This window comes from Barbus barbus (assembly GCF_936440315.1).
Source record: "Barbus barbus genome assembly, chromosome: 10".
In the NCBI taxonomy this organism is placed as follows: domain Eukaryota; kingdom Metazoa; phylum Chordata; class Actinopteri; order Cypriniformes; family Cyprinidae; genus Barbus; species Barbus barbus.
In genome coordinates this window covers 5,637,111-5,659,785 of record NC_136738.1, presented here as the reverse complement: position 1 = coordinate 5,659,785, position 22,675 = coordinate 5,637,111, and the positions used below count along the sequence as shown (strand labels likewise).

Genomic DNA, 22,675 nt, shown 5'->3' with positions numbered 1-22,675 from the left:
TTAGTTCAGCATTCAAGAACATGAAAAAATGTCATGTGGAATAATTTTAACAGATTATTGTGATATTCTAATTTTTAATTATGCTTTGTTAAATATTTTATCCAATACAGGACATATATGACATATATGAAATATTTTATTTGTTTACCTGCAAGTCATGTGACCATTAACCAATGTGAACCATAAACATGCAAATGTGCTACTTATTTAATAATTTACTACCTTAAAATCTCATACTTCAAGTAAATATATCAGGTGAAAGAGGTTCATATGACAAAGTTTGAGAATCCCTGCATTACATGTAAATCGAAATAATGCAAATGTGTGCATTTTAATGTGTTATTTAAAGACAAAAGCCTTTCAAAGACATAGTAGCCTAATACAAGGTCAGATAACCTACTGAGTGATAATTTAAATAAAAATTAACATGTTCATCAGTAGTCGATGCAATGTTGAAATGTTACGAAAACACTTCTCAAAACTGAAATCATTTTTGTAAATCCAGTGGTTAAATGCTGTGGCCTCTCAGTTTTCTGTGTAATTATAGCCACCCTGACTAGTGACTGGTTTTTGTGCAAATGTCCACAAAACTGAAAGACTTTCTGAATGCAGTAGGCCTAGAAAGGAACATTTAAAAGATGGAAAATAAGAATTAGGGAAAATCAATAAATTATGAATAATTTATTGCTATTGTGTGAATATTATGTAAACATGTAATCAATAAAAAAGTAATTAGTCTGATTACAAGTAGACTATTTTAAAACGTATTTATTATTGACATTGTCAGTCCAGTCTCAGAACAAGACTCTTTAATGGGGAAGTTCATTAAGAAATCTGACAGTCTGTTACATGTCTGCAAAACAGCTAGCGGCCTGAATGAAAAATCAGCAGACTGTATGCAACCCACTGGAAATTCTGTGTCAGAGCAATGTCACATGCGGTTATATGTTGCATGTCTACTCTACTGAAAGTACACAGCACATGCGAGGCGCGCGTCCGGGTGAGGAGTTTCCACAGAGGGCGGCGCTACGCGCTTTTCAGGAAGTGCTGGGGCAGAGGAAATTTTGTTTTCGTGGTAAACAAACCCCAAAAAAAGTTCCTCGTTTGTGACATTCATAAACCAGGTGTGGTATGTTTGCACGTTCACATAACCTCTGTCCCAGCAAAACAAACGCGTCCGCGCGTGATGATCCATTAACAATCAGAGATGGCTGCAGTAACTCTCGTGGATCTCACACACGTCCGCTCTTCACAAAACGACATTTGTGTGAAAAAGCGAATCAGCGAGTTCTGTGCATTGACCGGGAATGGCTCACAAGAGCCGGTCTTCTTCATAGCGGATCCAGACAGCTCTGTGGGGACGGACAGATTTCCTAGAAGCACTATTCAGGAGATGTTTATCGGTTTCATCAATTCCCCACAGGTCCTGTGCAAGAGCTCGCTTTCAGCCGCATTATACTCATTCAAACAGGCTATAGACAAAGAGGACATTAGTAACGTGAAGATCGTGACTTCGAGCCGCGGGAGAGGATTGTTTCAGGTCTACCAGGAGCTCCTTTTCACTTCTGCGTATGATTTTGAGTACAGTGTCATGTTTGACAATCTGTCCTGTGAGTGCTGTGCCCCGGGTCAGAGCACAGGTAGCAGCGCCGCACAGGCAGCTGACGCTAAACATGAGCTCAGCACGTTTCTACAGCACCTACCAGCGCTCAAAGGAGATATTGCAATTCTCAGGTCTTCTTTAATATCAGGTTAGTTATGCTCGCTTTCATGATCACATATAGGCCTACGCAGATTTTACTTTTATGCTTAAATATGTATAGTTAATAATATCATTTGGTCACACTTTATATTAGGTGGCCTTAACTACTATGTACTTACATCAAAAATAAGTACAATGTACTTATTGTGGTCACTGCAAAACACTTTTGCTGCTATTGAGATGGGATATGGGTAAGGTTAGGGACAGGTTTGGAGGTATGGGTAGGTTTAAGGGTGGGTTAAGGTGTAACTTACCGCAACTTACCTGTTACCCAACACACGGGAAGAAACTGGCTCAACGTGGAGACTGTAAAATCTCGTAAAGATGTTCGGTGTCGCCCAGCCCGCAGCTCTACAGATGTCTGCCAAAGAGGCGCCGTGCGCCAACGCATAGAAGGAAGCAGCCCTCACCCCGAGGGGGCACGGCTTGCCTTGGGATTGGTACGCCAAGACGATGGCATCCACTATCCAGTGGGCCAACCTCTGCTTGGAGACAGCCTTCCCTTTCTGCTGACCTCCATGGCAGACAAAGAGCTGCTCAGAGCTTCTGAAGCTCTGGGTGCGGTCCACGTATATGCACAGCGCTCTTACGGGACACAGCAACGCCAAGGCTGGGTCTGCCTCCTCCGAGGGTAGTGCTTGCAGGTTCACCACCTGATTGCGGAAGGGTGTGGCGGGAACCTTAGGCGCGTATCCAGGCCGGGGTCTCAGGACAACGTGAGAGTAGGCCGGCCCGAACACAAGGCACTCTTCGCTTACCGAAAATGCTTGGAGGTCCTGCCATGGTTACACGCTCAAAATGAACGCATAAACCATCCACGAACGCAGCTTCAGTGTGCTGGATGCCCAGACACTGAAGACAACGATCGTGGCTGTTGACGGAGGACAGGAAACGACCGCAACCAACAGGACACTGCCGGAACAGCATCTTTAAAAAGACGCGAACCGACCATGATTTGCTCTTTTAGGAAATCTGCTCTTTTAGTTGAAGTGTGGCCATCAGTTGTCACTTCCCAAAATGATATTTAAATGCTTAGTTTTATGATCAAAGCTCTGTAGTTTTTTTATTATTATTATTATTATTTTAAGATCAAAACATATAATGCAATGCAATACAATGATGATTAACAGTTGAACAAATAGGCCTAAACATTCCTCAAAAACCTGATGCATCATATTTGATACTCACATGTTAACCTAATTATTTCTTTAAAATTATTTATGGATAATCAAGTAAACCTGAGTTGCTTCAGTCTTGTATATATGTTCATCTTGCAATATTTATATCAATTTAAATGCTATTCTTACTTTTACTAAAATCATTATAGTTTTCACAGCAAAAAAACACTATACCACAACCTGAAAATTATTTTTTTTTTAAATATACTAAAAGGCCTTTTACAGATGTGGCCATTAAGACTGCACATTGTACTTCTTAAAAGGTATGAACTATCAATCAGGTGACAATAGGCATGCAGAATATTGTACAACAGGATTTTTTTCAGCAAAGTTTTGATCATTTAAATAATTTAGATGCCTTAGAAATTCAAGTATCAAATATGATCCAGTATAGGCTTTATAGGGTTAATGGATCATTTGGAACAGATAGTGAAGGAGATACAGCCAATGAGTATGTAACATAGATGGGAACTCATTAAATTCTGTTTAAAAGCATCATAGGCGGCACCTGATGTAGGCAGTGTGAATGTTTAGAGTGAGCAGAGCTGGAATTTAGACAAAGAAGAAGCTCAAAAATAATAGAACTCTAACATAAATATATAATGTTATTTAATAATTTGAATGCCTTCTGGGCAGTCAATCTATGTCTCTATTTCTTTCTCATTCAAAGACTGCTTCGGTCATGGCTTCTCCACTCGTACCGGAGGTATATCCTACATCAGCACTTTGAGCTCACTCAACCTCTTCTGTAACCCGCGGCGTAAAGACTCCAGAGCCGTGGTGACTGAGAACCTCCGGCGGCTCAGCCTGCAGGCTGGATTTCACCCTCAGCAGTTCAACCTCATAAAGGTACTTTAACACAAAGAAAATATGAGTCAATTTATAAGCAAGCAGTATATCATAACTCTAAACACATGCTACTGCATTTGCAAAAATTTCCATTCTTTTTAATACTGCCTCACTGACTGATCTTTAACATTAAACATTTTCTACATAATGCTTTTTTAAAAAGTTATGATCTTATGAGACTTTTGTTTTAAATTCTCATGCATACATTCTTTAAATTAGTTTAGTGCACAGATATAAATAATATGTACATATGAATTTATTTTCATTTAAATATTATCATTAACCCTGTAAAGACTGATATAAGAAATAATAGTAAGAAAAATTTCTTTCTACATATTGATTGCATGTGTCTTTGTCATTGACGTCAGTGTAATCATGCCAGTGATGTGTGGGTGATGGGCAAACCCGCCCCCGACAGTTACGACGGAGTGGTGACCAATCAGGTGGGAGTTGTCATAGCAGCACCAGGGGCCGATTGCATGCCGCTGCTCTTCACTGACCCCGTAGCAAAGGTCATTGGAGTGGCACATGCAGGTGAGTCGCATCACAATGCAAAAAAAAAAAAAATGTGCATGCTCCTGCAAATAGATTGTTTTCTTTAAACAAAATTTGATAGGTTTAAACTTTTAATAGAAAAGTTTCATTCACCCAAATAATAATGTAATTGATAGATTAGGGTTAGATCTGCAACCTTAAACTGATTCACTTAACGCTTCAAGTGAGATCTATGGGAAGTATGTTTTCATATAACCTGGAACAGGAAAGGGAAATCAAAAGGTGTGCTCCATTCGACCGTGAATTCTCAGCGAAGTGGACAGTCCGAAGGGAGCTGACATGTTCAGTTTGAAGAGCACTGCAAACGGTATAGGGAAAAAGGGAACATCAGTACATCACTTAATAGGAAGTGGAGAAGGAAATTAACCCGCTAGTCATTGTGCATCGCTCCAGTACTAAAGGAGTAAAGTAAACACAGTGATAAGATAAGTTGAGGCGCCAGTGTTTTATTAAGCCTAATTAGTCCTAGGTGTATTTAGTATGCAGCTGTTCACAGATATAGTGCGAGAGATGCGACAAATATCATGAACATAGCTAAATAAAATAAAATACATTAAAATGTATTAATAATAAAAGTTATTATTAATATACATTGTATACCACATACTATATTATGGCAAGTTTTGTCTGTGTTATGATCTTATAGAAAGTTCTAAATATTTTAAACACTTGCATCAATATTTATTACTCAGTTTAGTGCTTTCAAATATGACAATTTATATTGATTGAATTAATAATAACTTAATATTTATATAATGATACATTAATGCTAATATATAGACAGAGTTGGATAGTAACTGATTACATGTAATTTGGATAACCTGACTAGAGTTACTTTTTATTGATTACTTGATTACATATATTCACACAATAGCAAGAGATTACTCATAATTTATTGTTTATCCCTAATTGTTTTCATCTTTTAAATTTTCCTTTCTAAAATGCCTACGTGACATGCAGGTAAACAAAATATTAAATTTTTTAGTAAGTGTTATATTTTGATTGATGTTATTATACAACTATTTATTTTAATTTTAATTTTTATGACTTAATTAATTATCAGAATTTCATTAAACTCGCAAACCCCCTGCAGTTCCTTCACGAACCCCAGTTTTGGAAAACTTGACAATGTAATGCTTAATTCACTTTATGTTGTTTATAACAACGAATGGAATACATTTTCTTTGCATTTTAATATCAATATGGAACCATATTATTCTATTTAAATCAATGTTACCTTAAAGTAATCTAAGAGTAATCAAAAAGTAGTCTGATGATTTACCTAAAATGTGTAATGTAATGGATTACATTACTAACGGATTACAATTTGTAATTTGTAATTTGTAATCTACCCAGCTCTCTATATAGATATTAATAACACCCTATTGATGGAACACCCTAGTCATAATACACAGACAAAACTTGACATAATATCTAAATATAACAACATAATATGTAACCCTGGACCACAAAACCAGTCTTAAATCGCTGGGGTATATTTGTAGCAATAGCCAAAAATACATTGTATAGGTCAAAATTATTGATTTTTCTTTTATGCCAAAAAATCTTTAGGATATTAAGTAAAGATCATGTTCCATGAATATATTTAGTAAATTTCCTACTGTAAATATATCAAAATTTCATTAGTAATATGCATAGCTAAGAACTTCATTTGGACAAAGGCGATTTTCTCAAATTTTTGATTTTTGATTTTTGCACCCTCCATTCCAGATTTTCAAATAGTTGTATCTCGGCAAAATATTGCCCTATCATAACAAACCAGACTGGTTTTGTGGTCCCGGGTCACATATATTTATTAATATATTATGTTGTTATATTTAGATATTATGTCAAGTTTTGCCTGTGTGTAATGACTAGGGTGTTCCAACTGGACGCATTTTGTCAAGTGAAGTGAATTTCAGCCGATATCCTGTGCTCAGGGAGTAGTAAACACTGCGTAGGGACCCTGTCTGTCGAAACGCAGCTACAGAGAAAATACACACTCATGATGCACAGACATGGAAAGCAATTTGTTTTATCTGAAATGCAACTGGAATTGGAGTATTCCCAGAAGGGTAAATGGAACTGAGTTATTCTCAGTGGTGTTGTCATTGCTGTGCAGTGCTTACATAATCTTTGTTTATGCCATTTGAGAGCTATATACATACAGTATGATCTTTTCTGTGTTCTTTATATATAATATCATCATATAATATACTGCAAAAAACGCTTTTCTTACTTAGATTTTTTGTCTTGTTTCCAGCCAAAATATCTAAAATTCTTGAATCAAGAAAGATTTTCTAGACAATTAAAAATTATTGTCTTGTTTTCAGGAAAAACAAGTCAAAATTAAGTGAGTTCTTCCAATGGGGTAAGCAAAATAATCTTGTTTTCTGTTTGAAATAAGATTATTTTGTTTACCCCATTGGCAGATTATTTTACTTGGAAACAGTTAGAAAAGCATTTTTTGCAGTGTAATATTCCAGAAATTATCTACCAGGTATAGCATAAATAGCATAACAGTAATAGTTGTTTATCTGGTGTTTCTTGTGTGTGTTACAGGCTGGAAGGGGACCCTCATGGGAATTGCAATGGCAACGGTGAATGCCATGGTGTCAGAGTTTGGCAGCAGGCCTGCAGACATTGTGTGTGTGATCGGGCCTTCTGTTGGGCCGTGCTGCTTTACTCTGGAGCAAAATTCAGCCCGCGAGTTTCACGCCATATACCCAGACTGTGTTAGACATATGGATTCATCTAGACCTTATGTCGACATCAGACTCGCAACCAGGTAAACATCAAAGGTCAACCAGCGGAAGCCCGGTTTGCCTTCAACTATACACCAGAGACCTGTTTCATTGATCCCTCTGTCCTCTATGTCACTCATAGAGGTCACGTCACTCCCTGAGGTGACTCTCAGTTATGAACACCACTGAAACTAAGGTGATTGATGTGAAGGGTAATACATTTCTGTTAGAATATAGCAGAAACAAAGACTGATTGTTGCCCACGGGGAAATGGATGCACATGTATGCAGACCGATTCTAATTCTTCGCTTCTCCCAGATTTGTGAGGCGAAGTCACAAATCTTACCTTAAAAAAAAATTTCAGTCTGCATTTTGTTGTGTGCTGTTAATGTGCTGTGGGTTTTTTTATGAATTTTATATATTTTTTTAATGCATTTGTATTGTTAAGGTTTTTACTATGTAAAGCGCTTTTGAGGATTTTATTTTAAATGTACGTTTAATTTATTATTTTTAAAGATTTTTTAATTAACCAACCAATTGTGCTTTGACTTTTAGAATTCTGCTGGCCAGAGGTGGAATTAAACCCGAACACATTGAGGACATCAGGATCCCACATAAATCTGAGTCTACACTCTGCACCTCCTGCCATCCCGAACTGTTCTTCTCCCATGTGAGAGATGGACTCAACTTTGGGACACAAATTGGCTTTGTGTGGATCAAATAATTCTGCATTCACCAAGATCTGACTTAATGTGCAGAAACATTACATGTACATGAATTAATTCATGAGGAAGAATCTAAATGACAGTACATAAATATATTAATATAATCAATTAATCAGTATGGAATGACCTCACATATATATGACACTGAAATAAAAAGTGTAATTTGGTTAGTTCACAAATGTCACATGACAGGACTGAAGAAGTAGCTTCACATACATACAAAAATTACACTTGTAATTAATAGTAAGAGGTAGAACCTTATTTGCTAACTTTAAAATTGACTTACTGCTGGTTGGTGTCCTGATCAGCAGCATTTTCAAGATTTGTCACTCTTCAGGAGAATGAATTGTGATAGTTGTATAGACTATGTACGGATTTATATATTTAAATAGTGTTGTATAAAATGTTAAAACTATGAATTATAATAGACAATTTAATGTTTTTGACTAAATCTGTGATGTGTGTGGTCCAGACGATTAATAAAAAGATGAAAAAAGTATAAGCCTTTTTCAACATGTCAACAACACACTTTTGGAAGAAATAAAGAAACCTTGCTAAAATACATAATTCAGAAACTGTCTGTTAATCTCCATCAGTATGAGAGTGATGTGTGTTCATTTGTTTTGATTTAGTTTTTAATTACACAATGCATTTTTAATTAACTAGTTTTGAGAGGTTGAAATAGACTGAATGTACACAAGAGGGAGCTCGTTAGCTAATCGTGTTAGCGTGACCATTCACATATTATTAGTAGGCTACTAAGTATTATTTTATAAGTAACTGCACGACAGAAAACGGCTGCTTATTTTATGTTACGTCAAGCCTAAAATGTCAAGCTTGAAACTATCCTAGTGGGATCATATTTTTTGTATTGTAGCCTAATACATATAATAAAGCTATTTGTAAAATATGTGTACATTTGCTTGTTTAACATTATTTAATATGAGTAAATATATATTTAATATATCTTCACATCTGTTTGACGAGGTCGACACTAGAGGGCGCAAGCTTGTTTATTTAGTGAGAGACGCTGATTGTTTGGCTGGTGTTCAAGGGCCCTTCAGCAGCATCACAGGCAAGCTTTTGTCTTCAACAGCACTTTTGCAATGTCACAAAAACATCTCAGCTATTCCTTATCGCGTGCTGTAGAAATGACCACAACGTTTGCCTATCGAGTCATTAAAGAAAGGTAATGCAGGTGTCCAAGAGCGACGTGATGTTTTGAAGAAAGACCCTTAACTGTCAGCCCTATAGACTACTGTCTACTTCAGCAGCAGTGTGTGCTTTCAAGGCAAGTGAGTGTGAGTGTTTTCAGTGTTGGCAAAATGACGGATAGACCATACCACAGTCAATACCTCAATGTGCTGACCTACTAAAGGATCAGACATAGTCAACACATGTACCTCAACTACTAGCATACTATATCATATACTACTAGGGAAGGTAACTTTGAAAATGTAATAAGTAGTGTAACTATTTCAATTAGGCCCTACTTAATGTAACTGATTTCATACTTTTCTAAATTTCTAATGTTTTCAGCTCTTAATCACATTCGAACATTTGAAGCAGGCAGGGTTAACCTTACAGTAGCACTGAACACTGATTACTGTCACTTTCGAAAGCCTTCATCACCTGAATTAAGATTATAAAAAATTAATTTTAAAGCACAGCCACCAAAAATTCAGACTTACTTTGAGATCATTCTGAGGTTAAATACAGATTTAAAACCATAACAAGAAATAGTTTAATATGTTTTTGAAATCTTTATAGGTGTGACAATTGCTTGGAAAAATAGTTGATCTTAAAAGCTAAAGCATATAAACCCAAATAATGCAGGTATCTAATAAGCATGCGTCATATTATGTGTCATAAATTCCTGAAACATTGGTGTCTCATATTTTAGAGCAGTCCCTGCAATTTATGAAAGAAATCAGTAAAATCTATATGTGAGTGTGTGAAAATAAAAATAAAAAATCAGATGTAACCTCCTTTGTTAACATTTTCATAACTAATTTAATTACACAATTTTTCTCAATAACTGACTACAGTCATGTTTATTTTGTAATAAATTTTACGTAATTTAGTTACATGGAACTAGATACTTCCCAACACTGGCTATAGGCCAGTAGTTCTACCGGTTTTGTTTTAGTATCCCAAGTTTGTGAAACTGTACCTGTAAAATCATAAAGTAAAATTGAACTGCGTAGGCCCACCAATATGGAAGATGATTATGAGAGAGGCTGAATAGGGAAATTTACATTATGTAACTTTTTCCTCTTAAAAACAGCAAAATGTTATTAATGAAAGAATGCAAAAATCCATCTTCTAACCCATGACCGTACTTTACCCAAATACACTTTAATAAACATGTTGATTTATATTTCAGAGCCATCAGGGCGGTTTTCACAGGAAATTAATTACCATTCGCTGTGCATTTCATCATATCTGTACACAGAGAAAGTAGCTCCGGCTGTGGGTAAGCATGAAGCTGAACGTTTGTTGTCACAACTAACGACATAAAGCGTCCATAGATCATTCAAAACAGTAAACCTCCATGAATCCCTGGTGTTTAAGAAACCGGTATTTATTGGTCCATCCTTTCTGATATGATGTTCTGTCCATGTGTACACCAGTGCAGAGGAGCAGAGCTGAATCACAACCGTTTTATTTTTAACCGCTACAGGTCCATAAGTGACATAGTGACATTTTAAGTTCGTAAACAACAGCATAAGTATGATTTCTCTTCCAAGAGACAATCAATGGGGCAAATGTTGTATTAATATTAGCCTTTTTGATATTGAAATAAACCCTAGTTTACCTCAATTCGCTCTTCCCTGCTGACCTAAAGACTAGTGGGAAAGCAGGCCCAGCAAGAAATTAGTTTCTTTAGTTTTTTCTCACCACTCTTTTCTCTCAAGTCAGTTTTTCTCACACTTACCTCTCACTAACTTCCTTGTGCCTTTAACTGGGATTAGAGATTAACAGAGCAGGTCAAGTATTTATGTGAACTATGAATTTTCAGCATCTTTTAATAACTGGGTCCCGTATTTAAATATAGATTTAAATGCCTTACAAAGCCTTTCATGTGAGGTCAAACCTCAGATTAATAAACTGCTTTTATGAGGGCCATGCAAAAAAAAAGGATGTTCCTTTCCTTACAACAGATGGGGAATTTCTAGATGCGGCTCTGATGTCCTGACAATGACTTTTCAACATTGCAGAAATGCACTTAATCATTTTATGATGTTTTAGACTACATATTGTCTACATTGTATTAAAGCCAAAGCCACATTCTCAGTACACATGCATTCACAGGAACACTTCTGGCACTGTTTTTGTGGCTTATTGCACTTTAGACCATGATAATTGTGGATCCACCATTTACGTTTCTGTGGAACAGCATGACCGACACAGTTTTCCCGATTTATGACTTCTGATCGAGTCTCAGTTTTCCTGAAACTTACTGAAATAATGACAGAAATATCCTTTGTGCTCAAGGAAACACTTCCAAAGAAACTGCGTGTGCAGATTTATAAACAAATAAGTGCAAGTTAAATTACATTAGAAAAACAGGATATAGACATGTGGTTGGTGGTTGGCAAGTGGTATTAAGAACTCATCTGGGAACCAGGTGCACAAGTCTTGGCTTGGGCTTTGAATGCATTAACTCTTGCGCCGCAGTTTGTTTTATTAACCTGCATTCCAGCTTAATCTACATTTACAATGAGCAAACACATCATGCAATCAGTCTTACTGGAAATCACATGATCTGACCATAAAGGTGTAGATGTAAGGAGGCGTTTGATCAGCTAATGGGTGTGCTTACAGTGTGCAGGATGATAACTATAACAATAACTATAAAGTCTTAATAATCATTCTAATTCTATGAGAATAGAGAAGTTTACACCACAGCTAAAGTGTGCAACAGTTAGGTTCTGGAAGTAAAAATCCCATTCATTTTCTTACAAACTTATAAACTTTTAAGACAGACATACTGTGAGCTATGAGGTTATTGACTGATGGCATATGCTTTTGTTAAAGCTGTCAGCCTGTATTATTTAAACTTATTTTAAAATATTCAGTTTTGTGGTTTTGTGAGCAAACTGCACCAAAAGAACCACCCAGCCCCATGAGGAACTGCAAATGTAGTGTAGTATGAGAAAAATAACATATATATATATATATATATATAATTTTTCCTCATACTACACTACATCTGCAGTTCCTCATGGGGCTGGGTGGTTCTTTTGGTGCAGTATATATATATATATATATATATATATATATATATCATTCAGTGTACTGTATATTCCAGTAAACTAATATATTAAATTTAAATGTCATTCATGGGATTGTAGTTCTTCTCCTTATTAAAGCAATAAAGTACACAATCTTGTAAAAAAAAAAAAAAAGAATTCTGACCAGTTTTCAAGTAAATTTTTTTTTTTTTTTTAGCTTTCAATGTTGCTATTAACCTCATAGCTGGTTGGTTTGGGTCATGGCTTATAACTCCTTTGATGTTTTTAAGATCTCTATATGGAAAAAAATCTTCCAGAACAAAGGCTGCTGAAAAAAAAATATATATATATATACTGTATATATACAATAATGTTGATATCGCTTTCAGGGTTATTTTTTCCTGCTGATAAATGCTAAAAACATTTGACAGCCAATCAGAATCCACCTTTAAAAAGCTTTGGAATATAAAACTTTAGACGACAGAACTGCAGCATGCTCTTATAACAAACAAAATGTTTATTAAAATCGTCCATTGATGTGAATGATAATATACTTACCATCATAATTTTCTTTATAGTTATTGTTTTTTGTGTGAATGGACCTTTAGTCACTATGTTACATCAACAGTTAAATCAAGCAGAAATATAAGCCATTAATTACTTTGTAGAGTTATTCAAAAGCATTAAATATGAAGATTTCTTGAGATTCAGTAGAGTCAGGCATCTTTAACTATTGATGGCACTGTGTACGTGGCCCGTTTGATTTGCCTCGATGAGGGAACAAGGCTTAAAGAGCTTCCAAAATACAGATATGCTAACCTTTTGTTATGGAAAAAATAGCAAGTCCTCAGGAACCAGCATCCGTGTCTGCACGTAGCCCTGTCATGCAGCAGTTATTTACAATAGAGATTTACTGGTAACAAGCTTCCTGGCCTTTCTAGGTACTCCACTGCAGGATGCACACAAGACATCAGACATTCACTATCTTCCCTTCTGTATATATCATTCATGTTCTTATGTGTTTATTATAGTATAAAGAAAAATATATTATTGTGTTCTTTAAATTAATAGATAACTTAGTCTTAGATATAGCAGAGTTCAAAAGATGTCTATTTTCCATTATTTTTAATATAATACAAACTTCTGTTTTATTACAATAACAATTTTTTAAAGTCCTGAAACTAATCAAATCAGATTTTACTGTAGTTGTACCCCAGAGTATATTGGATCAATTTTGCGATTAAAACGTTCTTTAGTTGGATTTGGAGCTGAGTCTGCTTATGTAACTGTGCCACTTCTTTACATTCCATGTATAAACATTAAGTGTTTATATCAGCTGTCTGCTGAAACAGGATCCACTACATAAATACATATCCTGTCTATGTACACAGATAAGAAAAAAGAACCATAAACATTACAGATGCCTACAATGTCTCTTAATCCACAAAGATTCGAAGCTACTGAAATATTGTCTTATTAAAGAAATGCTAATATCTAAATATTATCTGGTGCTTGAGGCGCAAGTTCTTTCATGCATCATGAGCCATGCACCCCCACCCTCTCCACCCGCTCCCTTCTCATCTCTGATGTGGGCGCTTAGTTTGCTTTGTCATGATTACTCTGTGGATATGAAAACAACAGCTTGCTTGAAATACATGTAGTTTTGGGCGTGGATGGTCTGTGACTGTCCTTTTCAGATTTTTTTTTAGCTGAATCATGTCTGCAAACATTACCTTGGGAAACATCCTATAAGGAAAGGGACAGCTAGCACAAAAAAAATCCAGCAGTGGACAAAATCCGGTTCCATCCAGTTCTACAGTTCAGAAGGCCCTTCCGTTATGCTTTATGTGGTTTAGTGTCTCCCTCCTACATCTTAGGGCATGATAATACATTTTACTGATGCAATCTGTAATGCTTATTTACTCTATATGACTCAGACATAAGTCAGACAGCTAAAAGGAGAACTGCCTTCATATTGAATTCTGAAGAAAATGGTGCTTTCCCATGCAAACGTTTTTTTTATTTTTATTTTTTTTGGAGTGATTACCTTGGTGTCTCTATTCAGCTGCCATGGTGTTCTGAGTGTTTGTTAGCACATTAATATATAGGCATTAGTATATATATAGTACATTAATATATAGTCACAGTGTTGCTGTGCAGTTGCTCTGGTGTTTGTTAAGATGTTTGCACATTATTTAAGATATCATTCTTGTAAATGTTGCTTGATGTTTCTTCATTTCTTGCCTCCTTTTGAGACGGGCATAGATTGGAATGAAATCTGAGGTGTAATGTGATGTTGCAAGCCACATTTCAACCCGTTTCACCTACATGAGCACCACTGCTGTTACCCACTGTAGCACAAGTTCAAAAAAGTCTAAAGGGGGCGTTCATGCATGAACGCATCTTTACATCTAAAGGTCCGGAATTTTTGCACGTTAAAAATAAATACAACCTCACGTTGTGCCAATCCCTTTTACACACTGCCTCAGAAACTTTCGTCCGTCATCAAAAAATTCAGATTGGGTTTGATCTTCTGCATTTTTCTTATCCGTTGCATGCATTTTGAGAGGAAAGGTTGACAAATATGAAGAGAGAACAGGGTATCCAGACATAACAACTACAAGTGCCTCCTTCACCATGTTGGCATCAAATAAAACAGTTGCCATGTCAATTTGCTACCGTAAATAAAAGCTTGCATAAATGCACATCTAAAGTGTGTTTACATAGAAAATCAATGGAAAAGTAGCACACTGGAATGCAAAAACTTGTTCTGTGTAAACGACCCCTTAACAGTTTTAAAAGTATACATGCTACTTTTTTAGCACCGCAAATGCCACTTATTGGACCCTGTAGCAACATTTTCCTCACTCTTCCTCTGTCTGTTAGCTGAGTCAGAGGAGGATCCGAGCCCAAGGGTGATCCTGGAGCAGGTCTGCGGTGCAGAACAGTGTTGGCTGAAGTGCAGTATGGATCGCACACGTTAACGCTGACGCTGCAGCATTCTCTCACCTGCAGATGCAGGCCTGCTGATGGAAGAGTTTACAGAGAGACAGACACATTCCTGGCAGCATCCACCCACTGCTGTCAGCACAGAGCCATCACACCCGGCTTCAATGCCACCGCCTCTATCGCCCAGAATATACTCCACCAACATAAACTACTGTTCAAATGTTTGGGGTCAGAAATTAATCAAAGAAATTGATACGTTCATTCAACAAGAACACCTTAAATTGATCAAAAGTGACAGTAAAAACATTCCTAATATTGCAAAAACAAAAATTCAAATAAATGCTGTTCTATTGAACTGTCTATGCATCAAATAGTCCTGAAAAAAATACATTATGGTTTTAACAAAACAATTCACTGTTTTCTGTTTTCAACATTGATAATGTTAAATTTTTCTTGAGCAATAAAAATCATCATATTAGAATGATTTGTAAAGGATCATGTGACACTGAAGACTGGAGTAATGATACTGAAAATTCAGCTTTGTATCATTATATTTAAAAAAATATTCAAATAGGAAACAGTTATCTTAAATTGTAATAATATTTCACAAAATGCTCAAAATGATTTTTCGGGTATTTGTGATCAAATAAATGCCGCCTTGGTGAGCAGGACAGTTTTAAAAACATTTAAAAACCTTATAGACCCCAAACTAATAAATGGTCAGGGTTGCCAGGTTTTCACAACAAAATCAGCCCAATTGCTACTCAAAACTAGGTTAAAACTCTGGTAAAAATTGCATTCCGGGGGGTAAATACATGTTTTTTGGCGGGGTTCCCCTGGTAAAACTTGCAGTCAGGGGCTAAAAAATCCCATATAATTGGAGTCGTTCAAATCCGCGGACATGAAAAATAACCCACGACAACAACGTTTTTCTCTTGTGGTTTTGGCAGTGTTGCGTGTAGTAGGGCTATGTTTATGGCCTAAAGTAGCTCATCTGCATCTCTGCACGCTACTGAGAAGCACGATTGCTTTCAACATGTTAAGAGGGATTATTGACCCTCCACTGACCTTCACCCTCTCTCTGTTTTTGAAACATGATGCCCTCTCTTCTCTAATCTCTCCATTCGGTCTGCCCCGATTACCAAGAGCTCTGGACAGTTTAAAGCATCTCGTCTCTGTTATCATGCTACAATTAAAACTAGCACAGCCCTTTGAGCTTTGATCTTCAGCCTGTGTCTTCTTGTTACAGTTTCCTCCTGTGGCTGCTTAACTTCATCTTGCGGCAAATAAAAGCTTCCTTCGGCTCTTTTCTCCTACTGGCCGTGATCCCGGAGTTATGCTGAGTGTCTCCTCGTCTTGGGAGGCAGAGACGGCTCAGCAGGTTTCGTCTGAACACATGGGAGGTAGAGACAATTAATAAGAGCCTCACATTTCTGTTTCTCAGTGCCAAGAGATCAGCCGCAGTGCCCTGCTGCCAGCTGACCCACTGTTCCACATCCTTCACGTTTTTCAACTATAAGCTCGAGTGATAAATACATCCTAAAGCCTTAATGTGATTGAGTTCCGCTTCCAGAGGGGAAAAAGTCCTTCAGTGTCTGTGAGACACCTTTAATGAGTCCCAATCATTTTAATGGCATCGCTAATGGACTGCAGGCAGTGTCATAATGTGAAATGATATCCAGTGTAATATGAGTCGATAAGAGCACATTTCTGATGTCTATCAAGATCAAGAAAAAGTGCGGGAGGGGAAACTCTTTTGTTATATCGAATAGGGTTAGCATAAGTGACCATATTGCCTTTGTTTGTGTGTTCAAATGTATTCAGGTTGATTCAGTCATCCTAATGTTGTGACTGGTAAAAATAAGATGTTAGATGTTTGCACATGAAGTACATTTGAGGTTATTTATACCTCAGCTGTACTTCATGTGTAAAGCAGCTCTATTTAAATCTGCGGTGTGACAGTAATGACTGTGAGAAACTTCCTTTCTCTCTTTGGCTTGGTTATTTTGGACGTCTCGATCCTTCTGCCCGTTCGTCTGATTGACATTCTAATTATCAGCTGCTTTAGAAAATAGCTGTTCAATTCTTCAACGCAGTCCAAAAATTATCACTTCAAAAAGAAATCATTTGTAAATGTATTGTTAGTGTACATTTGAGAAGAGGGTACAGAATTAAGGAAATATCAATGCTGATAGTGTTTTTCGGGGAAGCTTAGCCAGTTATTTTTGCGCAATAAGGTGGGAGATAGAAAGTATTTCAACAATAAAAAAATATTTAAAAAAATACATGCACATCACTTTTAACATTAGACGAAAATACAAATACTGAATGTGGTAACAAATATAAATCTACAACAATAATGTACAAATACAAGTTGTTCCATAGAATCAATAAATATTTGAGGTTATTTTTTATAAGTATATTATATAATAACTTATTATTATTATTATTTAGCAATAAATATTGTTTTTATTTTTTATATGTTTATGTATTTATAATAATTATTGCATAATAAATATAATAATAACAATTATTACTATTATTTGTATTATTATTAGTTTTATGTATTTTATCATTATTGCACAATAATAACATTTATTGCATAATAATAATAATTGTTATTATTATTATTATTATTATCCTGCATGTTGACTGCATCACATGACTTTGGATTTTTGATCTGGATTTCAAATGTTTTTAAATATTTTATAAACATGACTCGATTACTTTTTTATTTAAAAAAAAATTATTTAAAAATGAAAAATAATAAAAAAGAAGATTATGCAAAATTACTAATTTATTTTCAAGAATTCAACGTACTATTAATATATAATTAAATTATTGCTCTTCAAAACGAGCTTTATTCAAGTATATATTTACATATTGCATTTTTTATGTTTTTTTAATCAGTTCTCGTGAAAAGCCTCTCCCAACAAGGTAAATAAATCAGAAACTGTTTGTTTATAACCTTTATAAAAACATCCTTGAAAGACTTCTTTGGAATCTGTCAGAGAAACCGGTCTGATCCACCTTGACAGTTAGTGAGCAGGGCAGAGCCAGCCAGCTGTTTTAGAGGCAGTATGTTTTTTTTGTTGGTTTTTTTCCTGGCAAGGTTGAAGGAAGTGCCAGTTGTGCTCAGGTGATCTCAGCAGCTGGGCTGAATAGGCCGTCTGTTATCCATGTGCGCTGGCTCAGTCGCACCTCTGAATCTATGATGAGTGCAAACAAGCCGGGGGATGTTTTTATTCCCTCTCATTCAGCAGATCCTCTCGCCCCGGGGAAGACTAAGGAGGATGTCTCAACCTGGCACAGCTGACCCATATACCTGCAGCGGCTCCCTCGAGACCCTGTGAGCCCTGTGTTTCTCAAGACACCCTTACAAGGCCTCACTGCTTTACAGCTGCCAACCATTTGGCCCAATATTTTCCTCACATGTGGAGTGAATGCATGTGTACATATGGACTGTGGGAAAAAAGCGGGGCCCACAGAGGGAAAGAGAGAGTTGCGTTTGAGAGAAGAGATGGTGTGTTGTTGCTGTTTGAACAGGCCTGTTTGGTTTGGCTGCGCTGGTATCTGTTTGATTGATTCTCCTCGGCTCTGCTGAGGATGAACCGCTCATTGCCTGAGCTTCTTCATTTCATTTTCTCTTAGCAGGGATACGCTTGCGCAACTGATTCTTTTTAAGAAGTATTTGTTGCTTAGATCTTTAATAGACCCTGAAAATGCTTTCAGCACTAGAGAGTCTAAGACAGCAGGCTCAAGTGCATTTAAAAACATTATGTTCTTTATTTCAATTACAAAGGTAAAAAGGGCGAGTGTATTACGCTCCGTCTGAAGAGCAGCAAAGCTTCACAAGTGTACACCAGTGTCACCTCACAGGAAGTGGGCAGGGAAATTTTATTTACCCATCAGTCATTGTGGCCCACCTGAAGTTATGAAGAGAGAGAGAGAGTTTTTCAACACACGCAAAATAATAAAATAATTCAGTCCAATTTAATAAGATAAGCTTTAATTGAGCTCAGAAATAGTTACTAGACAGTTCAAAGTGCACCAAATGTGTCACTGTTGTAATAGGAAGACAAATGAACCACATCACATTTATTTTCATATTATCATTTATTAACAAAATTTAGGGCATATTTTGCAGTTTATATTAATTTGAAATACATAACATACATGTACACAACTATAAATGACTTGACTAAATTTATTCTAAAGGTTTATGCATAAAAGTGAAATTCATTTTTAGTGAAATAATAATGTACTCATGAATAACACTAAAATATTTTTATTTAATAATAATAATAATTATTATTATTAATAGTAGTAGTAGTAGTAGTATTTAATTATTTAGGTATTAACAATGATCATCTTTATTTTACCACATTTATTTTAGAGAAATATAAAAATATACTCATGAATGAATGTTTTATGAACTTTTTATATTATTATTTTTATTATTATTATCAATAATAAATAATACAATTATTATTATTATTTAAAAACAATATTTTAGTAATATATTTTTAACAATGACTAAAAAAATATTTTACTACATTTATTTATTTATTTATTTATTATTTTTGTTAAATGGATGAGTTGGACTAGATAGTGATTTTTTTTATTTAATAGTAATAACAAGTGCTACAACAACAACAATAATAATAATAATTATTAGTATTATTATTAAAGTATTAACAATGATCATTATTTTACCACATTTATTTTAGACACATATAAGATATACTCATGTATATTTTTTTTTTTTACAAAACTGTGATTTTTATTGACTTTTTATATTATTATTATTATTTTGAAACAATATTGTATTAATAATTATTTTAATAATTAATCAACAGATCATTTTACTACATTAATTGATTTTTATTTATTATTTAAGTTTTGTTAAATGGATGATTTGGACTAGACAGTGAAGTAAAAAGCCATCATTAGCCATCGTTACTGTTTAAATCCCATGATGCACCTCATGAAGCTGGAATTTAGACAAACAAGTTCAAATAGAGATATTTTCATTTGTTTTGATTCTAATACTTGCATTTTCACTATTCTGCTGATCCATGCATTCTCCAAACCACATGTCCTTTGCGATTCCAAAATATAAAAATATATTAACGATATATAAAAAAAACACTTTTGAATGGTAGTGTATATTTTTATACAAATGCTTGTGGATGTATAATAAACATGTATGTGTATGAAAGCATGGTCATTTCTATTATATTTATACACAAGCATATGATGTTGTAATACTGGAAACCCCTAATCTGCATGACTCAAAAGTTGTCTGTGTCGTCCCAAAGGAAGAGAAATGTAAACGCAGTTGGTCCAGGCCAGGCTCAGATAGTTCTGAGTTTGTGAGCGTCTGAAAGGTTCTTGGAAATGATTTACGCAGAACACAGAGTGAACACTCCACTATCGTGAGTAATTACCATGGACACCTTGAAACCTGTTGAGCGTGTAACCTGCAGTACCAGGAAGATTCACTCTATCCGCTCTCATTAACAGCCAGCCCACATGATATAAGCTTACGTGACAGTCTCTCACTTCCACCAGCCCTCTCGGTGCCTCTGTCTTTTGCCTTTACAGTGCCTGCATGAGGCACGCTTTGAGTCTCGAGTTGAGCTACTTTTCAAAACAAACGGATCATTGTCAACAGGAATCTGGCCCGGATGATGAAATTGTGTGGATTGAAGCATCATGACTTCCCACACAAGCCTCTCATTACGCTCTCAGATTGGTGACAGTGTCAGGTGACACATGATCAGAGGCAGAGGCAAAACAAACACAATCCCACAAAGACCTCAGCCTGCGTGTTTGCTCTGAGCTGTGGCCGTGTCAGCTATACGACTGAATAACTCTGGCCTGACATAACACGGCTTCATCGCTGCTTGCGTGACAAGGTGGCTATTGTATGTCATACTGAAACTATCAGGTTTAGCAGAGGAACTCGGGGTGAGTGTTGAGTGAACATAGAAAGGCCTTCATCCTGTAAACACACAACTGGATATAAAGGGAGACAAAAAAGTTGGGGTTGGAGTATATTTTTTATGATTAAAAATTATATGACTTACTTTATAATAAAAATATTTTCATTTACTGGTTAAATTGGAGATTTTGCGTCCACAATAAGTCTACTTTCAGACTAGTGGAAAGAAAACATCCAAAATAGGCATTAGTGTTTGTGACACTTTCTGTTTGATCTATTTGCTTCTGTAGATTTCACATCTTTAAATTATCCCAGGTTAAAAAAAAAAAGTACACTTCCATAATGTACTCAAAGTGTTCTATTTTCACGCACTACTTTTGTATTTAATATACTAAAAATGATTCTTTAGTAGGCCTACTTCTTAACATAAAATTAAGATCTATTAAGCGTACTCAACTGGAACACCATGAATATGAACTAAAATGTGCTTTTAACACACTAGCTCGGTATTTTAAAAAATTATTTAGTTACCACTTGAACCCATCTTTCATGCAAGTGTACTACAAGTAGTGACTAAATACATTTTTTAAATACAGAGAAAGTGTGCTAAAAGCATATTTTAGTTCATATTCATGGTGTCCCAAAATAGCACAGTTGAGTACACTTGGTTGATCTTAATTTTATCCTAAGCAGTATTAAAGAATCATTTTTAGTATATTAAGTACAAAATTAGTGTGTGAAAATAGAGCACTTTAAGTACATTGTGGAAGTGTACTTTTTTAAACCTGGGATATTTTGCATCCCAGATTGATGCATAAAAAGGGGCAAAGGTCAAGGCTGCTGCTTCCCATTTCAGCTACTTATACTATGCCCTAAAAGTGCAGTATGTACTCTTTTTGTCTAGACATGCTTTGAGTTTGTAGCAGAATAGGAATGCTTTGGGACATGCTACTTTGTCATAAGTGTGTCTTTTGCTTAGTTACATGCATCCAGTCATCATCTTGTCAGAGCTGACATCTAATTTCATTTAATAACAACTCTTCTCATGTGTTTGCATAATGATGCATTTAAAAGTTAATGACCAAACATATTTTAATAAAAGTTCACAATGTTGTTGCAGATGATAGAGGAGACCAGGGATGGTAGTAACACTTTTTGTTCAAGCATCAGTAACTCAGTGGTTGTTTGTGCTAGATCTCTCAAACTTTGATAAACGGTAGCCGCATTTGTCCTCTACAAATAAAACTCACTTGCACGTGTACTACACAATCACAGGTTATTGAGTTAATGTCAGATACAAGAAGTTCCCTTGTTACCCACTACTGGGGTGAGTTGTAACACTGGCTGGGGATAGATGTAACAATGAAAAGTAATTTGCTGAAATACAATCCACAAATTTATGCAAGAAATTTAGTGAAGAACAAAGAATAATCAGTAATTTTGAGTAAACAATTTAAAGTAAAACATTATATTGTATTTCTTTTAGGACATTAAATTTAGCATAAAATCAATTGCTGTGTGTGTTTGTTTGAGTGTTTATGTGTGCGTACTGTATTCTTGTCGCATAAGGGTTCAGTCACTAGCTGTGTTGCCTTCCACTTAATTTTGGGATAAAAATGTTGGATGGAAATGCCAAGATGTGCACAAAATATGCAGTTGCTCAATTGAGGCAGATAATGTTTTTACCCAATAAGAAGATATGTGCATAAACTTGAATGGAAACACATT

At 35.6% G+C, this 22,675-nt stretch overlaps 1 protein-coding gene across 1 annotated transcript; it reads left to right on the top strand.

Annotated features, from left to right (window-relative positions):
* The first annotated feature begins 1,013 nt into the window (after positions 1 to 1,013).
* Positions 1,014 to 8,369, top strand: LOC306875923 (purine nucleoside phosphorylase LACC1-like). The gene is made up of 5 exons (XM_079426744.1): positions 1,014 to 1,751; positions 3,611 to 3,789; positions 4,158 to 4,323; positions 6,907 to 7,132; positions 7,644 to 8,369. Exons 1-5 carry the CDS (start codon positions 1,208 to 1,210, stop codon positions 7,810 to 7,812), a joined length of 1,284 nt encoding a protein of 427 aa, XP_079282870.1. The 5' UTR covers positions 1,014 to 1,207; the 3' UTR covers positions 7,813 to 8,369.
* Positions 8,370 to 22,675: the final 14,306 nt, after the last annotated feature.

Bases quoted from the DNA above. Each gene is read 5' to 3' on its own strand.
- LOC306875923 (XM_079426744.1), top strand. From the start codon at position 1,208: ATGGCTGCAGTAACTCTCGTGGATCTCACACACGTCCGCTCTTCACAA. The intron at 1,752-3,610 runs GTTAGTTATGCT...TCTCATTCAAAG, and splicing joins CAGGTCTTCTTTAATATCAG to ACTGCTTCGGTCATGGCTTC. The intron at 7,133-7,643 runs GTAAACATCAAA...TTTGACTTTTAG, and splicing joins GACATCAGACTCGCAACCAG to AATTCTGCTGGCCAGAGGTG.